The 9,044-nt window shown below is 46.9% G+C and overlaps 1 protein-coding gene and 1 long non-coding RNA gene across 2 annotated transcripts in view; one reads left to right on the top strand and one right to left on the bottom strand.

Moving 5' to 3' along the window:
* Positions 1-2,010: 2,010 nt before the first annotated feature.
* LOC120757652 (uncharacterized) lies at positions 2,011-5,299 on the bottom strand. Its single transcript, XR_005702607.2, has 3 exons — positions 5,158-5,299; positions 3,460-3,618; positions 2,011-3,231 (listed from the first exon to the last, which is right to left on the bottom strand). It is a non-coding gene; the product is annotated as an uncharacterized LOC120757652 (long non-coding RNA).
* The window catches only part of LOC120757649 (transcription initiation factor TFIID subunit 4-like), a 150,061-nt gene continuing 145,107 nt past the window's right edge, over positions 4,091-9,044 (top strand). Inside the window, exons 1-2 of the mRNA XM_040075154.1 lie at positions 4,091-5,114; positions 8,784-8,956. Coding sequence (XP_039931088.1) covers positions 4,091-5,114; positions 8,784-8,956 — 1,197 coding nt within the window. The remainder of the gene's footprint in view (positions 5,115-8,783; positions 8,957-9,044) is intronic.

Genomic DNA, 9,044 nt, shown 5'->3' with positions numbered 1-9,044 from the left:
CTCCAGCAGGGCCATCCCAGAGCACAGGGCACAGCAGTGTGTGCAGAGGGCTCTGCAATATCCCCAGGGAGAGAGGAGCCTGCACAGCCTCTGGGCACCATCTGCTCAGGGCTGGGCACTGCCAGGGCAGCAGTTGTGCCTCCTGTGCAGGGGCAGTTCCTGGGCTCAGCCCCTGCCCCTGGCTCTGGTGCCACTGCTGGGCCTGGAGCAGAGCCTGGGCCTGCTCTGCCCTCGCTGCACACAGGGACAGACAGACAGACAGACAGGGACAGACAGGGACAGACAGGGACACACAGGGATGGACAGGGACACACAGGGGGCTGAGGGTCCCTCTCAGCTGTCTTTAGGCTGAACAGGCTTAATAGCCTTTTCTGAAACAGCTTGTAAGTTTCTGGAAGAGGGCAGCTAGCCAGAATGAAAAACAAATCAAAACAAAACTCAAAACAGACGAACAATCTGCACAAATGCCTAGGAATAGAAAACTGAAACACTTGAAACACTTAAGGGTTAAATTCTAACCTTCTGGATGACCACTATTACTAAGTTTCACCATCAAGTCCTGTCTAGGTTACAAATATTTACAACGAATTTGCAAGCTACAAAATTTCTATGAGCCATATTTAAAATGAAATTCATTTGCAACTGAAGTACAGGAAATTAAATTTAGACATATTCTGCCTTCCAAGCTGGGGACCCAGGGCTGGTGAAGGATTTAGAGCAGAAATCATAAAGACCAGCTGAGGGAGCTGGGAAAGGGGCTCAGCCTGGAGAAAAGGAGGCTCAGGGGAACCTTGTGGCTCTGCACAACTCCTGACAGGAGGGGACAGCCGGGGGGGGTCGGGCTGTGCTCCCAGGGAACAGGGACAGGAGGAGAAGGAGCAGCCTCAAGCTATGCCAAAGGAGGTTTATGTTGGATATTGGGGAACATTTCTTCATGGAAAGGGGCGGTCAGGCTGCCCAGGGCAGACTCTTAATCCCTGGAGGGAAAAACATATGGATGTGGCACCTGGGGACATGGGTTAGCGGTAGCATCGGCAGTGCTGAGAGAATCTTAGTCTTTTTAAACTCTCACCTATGCTATTCCTAGAACAGCTCTTAGTTCTCTAGTCATCTTCATGCTCTCCAATTTTTGGAGTTTATAATTTCTGACATGCTTAAAATGAGCAGCTGAAGGAATATTTTTATAGTGTAAAGTGAATTTCAATAACGTAGCGTTCTCAATTTTAAGAAGTTATCTCAAAATCTTATCTGAATTGGTAGGTAGCATCTTGATATTAAATTTAAACTTAAGATGGCTAAATTGTATATTTGAAGGCACTGAAAGTGTGTATTTGAGACAAACTCATGACCCATAAGCAGGAAAATAGTGTTCCTTTCTAAGCACTTTCACTTCTGTAGAAGACAATAGGTTACTTGTCCCCGTGCCCTGTTATCACTCCATGCAGCTGAACACAGCAGGGGGACTTTGCTGTGTACCGAGTCATTAAAGACAAATTTGGGCTGCAAGCAGGGCACAGGCCTGAGCAGTGCTGAGAACTGAAGGGCAGACCAACAAGTTCTGCAGTGGATTTTCTTTCACAGACAATTTTGAAACCATGGTTGAAATTTAACTTTCTAAAGACCATTCAGGAAAGACTATATCTTAAAAGATCGGACGAGATGATCACAATGGTCTCTTAGATTTTTTTTTTTTTTTTTTTTTTTTTTTTTTGGTATTCTGTACATATATGACTGAAAAACTAAAGAGCAACAAATATGTTCAGAAATGTTTTTTGTGATGAAATGCATGAAAATATTTGGAAAACATTTTATAATAGAATGAACATAAAAGTTCACAGAGATTCTGTACTTTACTAGAAGTATTTTTCCCTATGTAAAATCTCAAGCCCAAAGGCAGTTTCAGCAACAAGTTTATAAACATTCTTATTCATGTCTTCACCTCTTGACTTGAAGGAAGTCAAATGTGAGTCAGAACACATCACATTTTAGTAAATAAAACATTCTATTACATTTCCTTACCCTGTGTGTTTATGTATATAAAATGGCTCCATTTAAAAGGAGTGAGTGGGGAGAAATACAAATGAATGTTTTACAGATTACCCATGCACAAATGTATATTCAAATTATAATACTTGCCATTTTCTCCATCCACTGGCAAGGTAACTTTTGTCTTCTAAAGTTACAACGCAATTCAGTTTCCTCCAGGGTGGTTTTTATGGAAACACCCAGATTAATACCACAATATTAGAAAAATAGACAATAAAATTTGTTTCATAGTCAGGGCTAGTTGCAGGACTTTCCATTCTGTTATGAAAACTCCAGAGATGGTCATATGCAAATGAAGTTCAGGAGCAGGGCAACTAAGTGAGGACTGCATGGAATGTTCTCTGATAAAATCAACAAAGTCTGTGACTCATAAAAAAGTAATATTGGATAGATTTCTATTTTTTCCAACCCAAATAATTATTCTTTATATTTGCACAATTGCAAATTGAATCTTAGTATCTACTATGTTTTAATTAAACTTTAAGGTAGAAACATTTGTTAAAACTCCAAATTTAATTTAGCTGTAGCACTCCACAAAAGCAATGCTCATTTTCTAAGCAAATTTTTGATGTATAGATCTCTTGTTTACATTTAATGCTGTTTCTCATAACACTGCTGTGCTTTCCTATTAATGCACTGCACCATCTCCTGCTCATACATCCTATCATGCCTTTGGACTTTCAGTAATTTTACTGGCTACTTTCTTGAAGAAATATGCACTGGTTTAATTTCAGGAGACATTTAAACTTATCCCATTTAAACTAGCACAACCTATATTTAATGCATTTTAAAAGTGGTTTCTTTTCATTCATCATAAACTTTTTCCTAAAGGATGATCAGGAAAAACTACCCTGAATAAAAACGTAACCTCCTTCGAGATGTAACAGAGCAGCCAGGAGCAGTTTGGTCTTATGAGTCCAGCTAGTGGTCCATGGTAGGAGTGAGCACATTGAGAGAGGAGCTGAGCCAGCCCCTCACTTCTTCACACCAGTGCATGGAGCAATTGAAAGTCCTTATTCACTGAGGCACCTTTCCCAGGATTTTGGAAAACCCTGAGAGATCACAAAATGAGGAATGATTTACCATTTCAGACAACAGGGCAGCAGCTCCAGTACATCCCAGTTTGCAGACACTCGTGCTGTCGCTGGCCAGCAGAAACAGACCTGGAATCCAAGCTGCTGCCTGCTGCGAGGATCACAAAGCCATGGTTATCCCTTGTGTGTTATTCTTACGGGAAAATGTATTTACTTGGAGGGTCCTATTGAAGACACTGTCCTATCATTAGTTAAAACCCCGATGATTTAGGACCACTGTTTTCTCTTAAAAGTTATTCCAGAGTGTGTGAGGAAGTGCTGGTGGGAAAAGGGCACACAGAAGAACGATAACAAAAGCGTTAGCAACAAAATTAAATACCTTAAATTTCCTGCGAGGATGCCGAGGGAACAGCACGCCAGGGATGCAAAGAACCATATTTTTGTATTCCAAATCTTCCGCTAACAGCGTCCCCGTTAGGAAATTGTATCACTGCAGCCATTCTGGTCTGGCTAGAGCCTTAGCTTGGGACACCGGGAACTGCAAAGCAGAGCAGTGCAGCCGTGAGCTGTGCGTGCGTTAGGGCTTGGGACGGCTCCCTCCGCCGCACATCCCGCGGAGGGGCAGCCGGGGCGGTTCGCTCGCCTCTCCCGGCGGGACGGGACGGGACGCGCCGGGCGCCGCCGCCTCATCGGGACACAGCAGCGCCGAGCCCCTGCGGACAGCCGGGGACAGGGAGGCTTCTCCACACTCCGTCCCTACGGCATCTCCCTGCACCCGCTACCGCCCCGCGGCTTCCCCAGGGGCATTGCCGCCCTCTCCCTGCGGGATCACACCCGCCCGGGCTCTCGGGCGGTCGCGGTCGGTCCCGGTCCCGGGCGCGCTCCCGCCCGGGCTCTCGGGCGGTCCCGCCCCGGGGCGGGGTGGAGGCGGTGGCCCCTCCCATGGTGCCCCGCGCGCGGCTGAGCCCCGCGCATGCGCACGGCGCCGCCGGCTCCCAGCTCAGCGCAAGATGGCGGCGGGCGCGTCGGATCCGCTAGAGGAGATGCTGCTCTTCTCCGAGGAGGTGGACGAGAAGGCGCTCAGCGACCTGGTGGGATCCCTGGAATCGCAGCTGGCCGGCGGACGCGGCCCCGCCGAGGCGCCCCCGCCCAGGACCTCCGCCCCGTCCCAGCAGCCGCAGCAGGGGAGCCTGGCGGGGGGCAGCAGTCCCGGCCGGCAGCAGCACGGCCGCCCCGCGCCCCCTCCCGCGCCCGGGGCAGGGGAGGCGGCGGAGCGCCCCGGCAGCGCGGGGGGCCGAGCCCCCGCCCAGGGGCCTCTCCCGTCTCCGTCTCCCCCGGCGGCGGCGGCGGCGGCGGCTGGGAGGGGAGCGAGTGTAAACAGTAGTAGTGTGCAGCAATCACATGGAGCGGCTCCCGGCGGCGGCAGCCCCGCCGCTCCCGCCCCGCCGCAGCCCGCCGCCCCTGCCCAGCCTGTCAACAACCACGCGGCCGCTTCAACCGCCGCCGCGCGGGACGCGGGGAGCCCCGAGCCCGGCCCCAGCCCGCCCGCCGCCGACGGCGCGCCCGGGGCCGCGGGGGGCGGCGGGACCCCGGCGGGGGGCGGAGGAGCGGCCGGAGCGGCCGAGGGCGCCGCCGCTGCCCCCGCGCCGCGCCCCGGCGAGGCGGCGCCCAGCGGGGAGGGCGCGGGGTCCCGGGCGGTCGCGGTGCCGCCCGTCAGCGGGCACGGCGGGGCCGCCGCCGCGCAGCCCCAGCCCGCGCCCGGCGCGCTGCCCGCGGTCACCGCTCTCGGCGCCTCCGCCAGCCCCGCGCCCGCGCCGCCGGCCCCGGGCTCGGCCCCGCCGGCCCCCGCGGCCCCCGCCGCGCCCAAGCCCGCGGTCACCGCTAAGGCTGGCGCTGTCCTGCCCGCCGCCCCCCAGGCCGTGTCGCCGCGGCCGGCGCTGGGCGCTGCCCCCCGGATCGTGGCTCCGCAGCTGATCGTGCGGCCGCCGCCGCAGACCACCATCCAGCTGCCCCCCGGCTTCACCATCCCGCCCGGTAAGTGCTGCGCCGCGCTCCCGGCGTCGCCGCTCGCTCTAACCTTCTCTCGGCCCAGGGCTTTCCTCTCCCCCAAAGCTGTCGCGTCCCCGCTGCTCGACGTGCTGGAAACCAAAGAAGAGACACTTGTCTGAGGGCACCGTCTGACGAACTGGTTGCCGCTAATTAGGGTGTAACTGGTACGGCTAATGCAGGGTAATTGCAGCTGTTGTTGGGTGAGTTACTGGTTTTGTCCTGGGGAGAGCGGCACTCGCGGTGAGTTACTCAGTGCTGGTGTAGTTGGACACCGGATAAAAAGCTGGAGCGGCAGCTAAGAATTACTTCATATGTGTTTTAAAGGACTTTATCTTCTACTTTATACTTTATAGTCCTGAAAAGTTTTTCTGCTTGAAAGAATGTTCTCTGTTGTGAATCAGGCGGTAACTGGGTGTAATCTAAAATTTATAATTTCACTAATTCTGATAATGTCGTTTTTGCATGAGGATAGTCTTTACATCACCAGATTTTATTTCCAATTCTGAAGCAATTATTTCCTCTTTGTACTCCTCTAAGTTTCTTAACTTGAATTACTAAAGATTTAAGTTCAGCAAGGTTGCTAGCTAACCAAATCAGCATCCCTTCATACTCATGATCCCCACTCTTAAACTGTATATTATTTTATCTGTAGGGTACCGTGGTCCCCTGCTTAGATTTTCATGTTGCAAAAACTTGGGTATCTCTGAATTAGGAGCTGATTTAACATTTCAGCTAATTCTTTTTTTTTCTTGTTAATATCAATAGCATGTTAAGATGTGGACCTATTGATGTAGTCTGAAATAATTCAGTTCTTCCAACTCATTTCTTGAAATATCTGTATTTTTTAGCTAAATAGGGCAGCAATGTGATAGTGTAGGTGTTTGCTTCTGAATGGACTTTTAGTGGTTGTGTACTTGGCCCTAGTTTATGAAAAATCCTCCAGAGTCTGATGCTCCAAACATAGGAATCTCGGTGGTTTCATGAAGACCCAACTAACTCGAAACAGATTAAGTTGCTGTTCAGACTGGGTGCCTTTAGCCTTTGCCTCCTTTTGTTAATCTGTTGAAGATTACTCTATGTAGATGATAATGTGCATTCTAACTTTGCACACAGTTTCTGAAGTTTATTGTGTCAATACTTTGAGCTGTTACTTTCAAGCGGGAGAGGGAAAATGGAGCCTTAAAAACAGCCTGATCCAGGATTTAGAAAATGTTATGGGAATAAAACGCCAGAAAGTTTTAATTCAAGTTTGATTTTATTACAAGATAGTTGGAAATCCATTAAATTTGCATAAGCGTGAAGATACTATGTTCTAAAAGATTATTCAGAAAACACAATGTTATTTTTGAGTTTTTAACTTGGTGGATCATTTATAATTAATCTCAAACTCCCATATAGCAAACTTCTATATAAAACAGAAATTTAGAATCAGTTTTTGAAAACAGGTTATTTTATCAGATAATGCTCATAAGTTGTGTATTTCATCCTTATGTGGCTGACAGGAAGGTAAAATTAATCTCGTCATTTAACTGGATTCTCACTTGTACCAGCTGCTCAGTAACAGGAATTTGTAGTCCTCCAAACTGAATTAAAATATAATGTTAACACATGAGCATTTATTAATTTATAGTAGTAATAGTGTCTGCAATTTTGATTGAGACTGTGAGGCACGTGTTGCAATTCATTTGTCCTTTCCACTCAGTTTTTCTCTTTTCAGAATTAGCTTTAGAAAATGAGAAGATAAATTAAGAGCACACCTGTGAATCTGTGTAATGCAAATAGAACATGTATTTTTAATGTGTGGTAGGCATTATCCTATGAGGATTTTTATATAAGATTCACAACATAATCAGAGAAGTGATAACCCATTTGGCCAGTTGGCATATTGTGATGTCCAGATGGTTTAGGAATGGCATATACCAAATATGCTTGCAGGATTTTCTGCAAATATAAACTCTGAAGCTTGGTGCTTAAATGGCTAATGAACCTTAAAAGTTACCTTTTAGATGAGTTTTTAATGATTTTCTTTCAAGATCTTAATTTTTAAATTACTCTTGTCTTTGAAAGAGAGTTATTATCACAGCTTTTGGATGTGGTCCCTGCTGTAGCTCTGTATGCCAGTTACCTTAAACTTTGATTTCCATGAATCTTTAGTTTTTAGTGGCAGAAATTTGCCTTCTGTCTGTGTTTGTAGCAGGAGAGGTTGGCTGGGAGCACCCAAGTCTGTGAGTGAGGGCTTTTATGTGTGCTGCAGTTCTCTCACGTGTTCATCCCATAATTGGGATTTGATTTTTCCATGACAGACTGAAAGAAAGACTCTCTTGCTATAGGGTTCTGAAATTTTTTATAATAGTGTTTGAATTTCTTTATCCTCAGGGTATGTTACAAACTGTGTTCCTTTAGCAAGGTGTTTGGTTTTTTCCCCTGGAGAGGTTACAATTAGAAGTGGATGTAAGCTTTTACCTTTAAAATTGGGTATAAGATTTTACCTTCTTCATTTTCCTTTGAAAAGTTAGAAAAGTATATGAAGCAATTTGCACATAGAGATAAGTTGTAGATAGAGTGTCTACTCACCCTGTTATCAGCAGACTAAAAGTGTCTTTCATAGGTTTTTAGTTTTGGTTCTCTAGTTCTCTTGCAGACAAGATGTTTTTCTGTGTATTTGACCTGTTGTATCCTATCTAGGTTAAATTATTAAAATGTATTCTGGAACTAACTTGGAAATTCTTTTTAATAATCTGTCTGGAGAGCTGCTTCTTAGTTCTGAGTGAACTATAGGAAGAACATTACGTGCTTTGCAGTGACCTTGAATGTGTGAAACTCCAGGATTCGTGGACCAACTTAGCCAGTCTCCCCTCTTGCGACCTGCTGACTACAAAACTTAAGGCACAGGTTGATGGCAATGGCCCTGTTCTGTAGAAGACCTATATTTGTGAGGTGTTCTACAAGAAAATAATCTGAAAAAAAAATCATTTACTTCCAGAAAGTGTTAGAAAACACTTGACAATTTTCTAAAATTTCTGCCCTGTATCACTGTATGCTGAAGAGTCGTGTTGGTTCTCTGGGCCTGACAGTGTTTGTTGTTGATGTTTAAACCACAAGTAGTGCCTCCCAAAGTGGTATAGGTGGGTACCAAACAGATTAATCTCTGTTAGTGCTCCATGTTAAGTAAATTTCAAATATTGTATACTCAGAAGTGTGTCTGGCCTAATATTTGTATGTACTCGTAAGCTGTTATTTAGTAAAGCTCTTGAGTCATTGTCCTTGGTATGCACATACTCAATTGTGTTCCCAGCAGCTGTGTTGTCCTTAGAGTTTACTTTTAATGAGTATTTACTTCTAATTCTGTTCTCCTGACCCTGACTAGACTGCTAGAAATCGCTGTCCCCCAAACACTCAAGTGGCTGCTTTTTTTATCACTGCTTTGCCTAAACTGATTTAAATTCCGAACTGAATTGAGTCTGCCAGCGGGGGCTCCTTTTCATCTTTGAAATAAAATCTCATGTTACATGAGAATCAGAAAAAGATACACTCTAGAGAACAACGTGCAGTGCTATACATTGCTTTTACTCTGCATTCTGTGCTTGGATAGTTGTCTATTTGCTGTTCTGGCTGTTGTTTGCTGTGTAGTGACTGTTCCCTTGCCCTCGCTAGGGATGGTCCTGGTGCGCACGGACGCTGGACAGCTGGTGATGGTGCCCCAGCAGGCTCTGGCACAGGCTCAGATGCAGGCCCAGGTGCAGACACAGGGACAGGGTCCTGCCAGCATGTCACCCAGGCTTTCTGTGCCCACAACTGGTCCCGTTTTTCGCCTGTCAACAGCTCAGGTATGTCCGGCTTGATTTCACTTGGGTGCATTATGTCTTACACGTTATTGCCTTGTACGTTTCTGTAACTGTGCTTTCTTCCCCTTTT

The sequence above is a fragment of the Hirundo rustica genome, chromosome 11 (genome assembly GCF_015227805.2).
Source record: "Hirundo rustica isolate bHirRus1 chromosome 11, bHirRus1.pri.v3, whole genome shotgun sequence".
Classification (NCBI taxonomy): Eukaryota; Metazoa; Chordata; class Aves; order Passeriformes; family Hirundinidae; genus Hirundo; species Hirundo rustica.
Note: the sequence above shows the minus strand (reverse complement) of the source record. Positions and strands in the feature narration are given on the sequence as shown.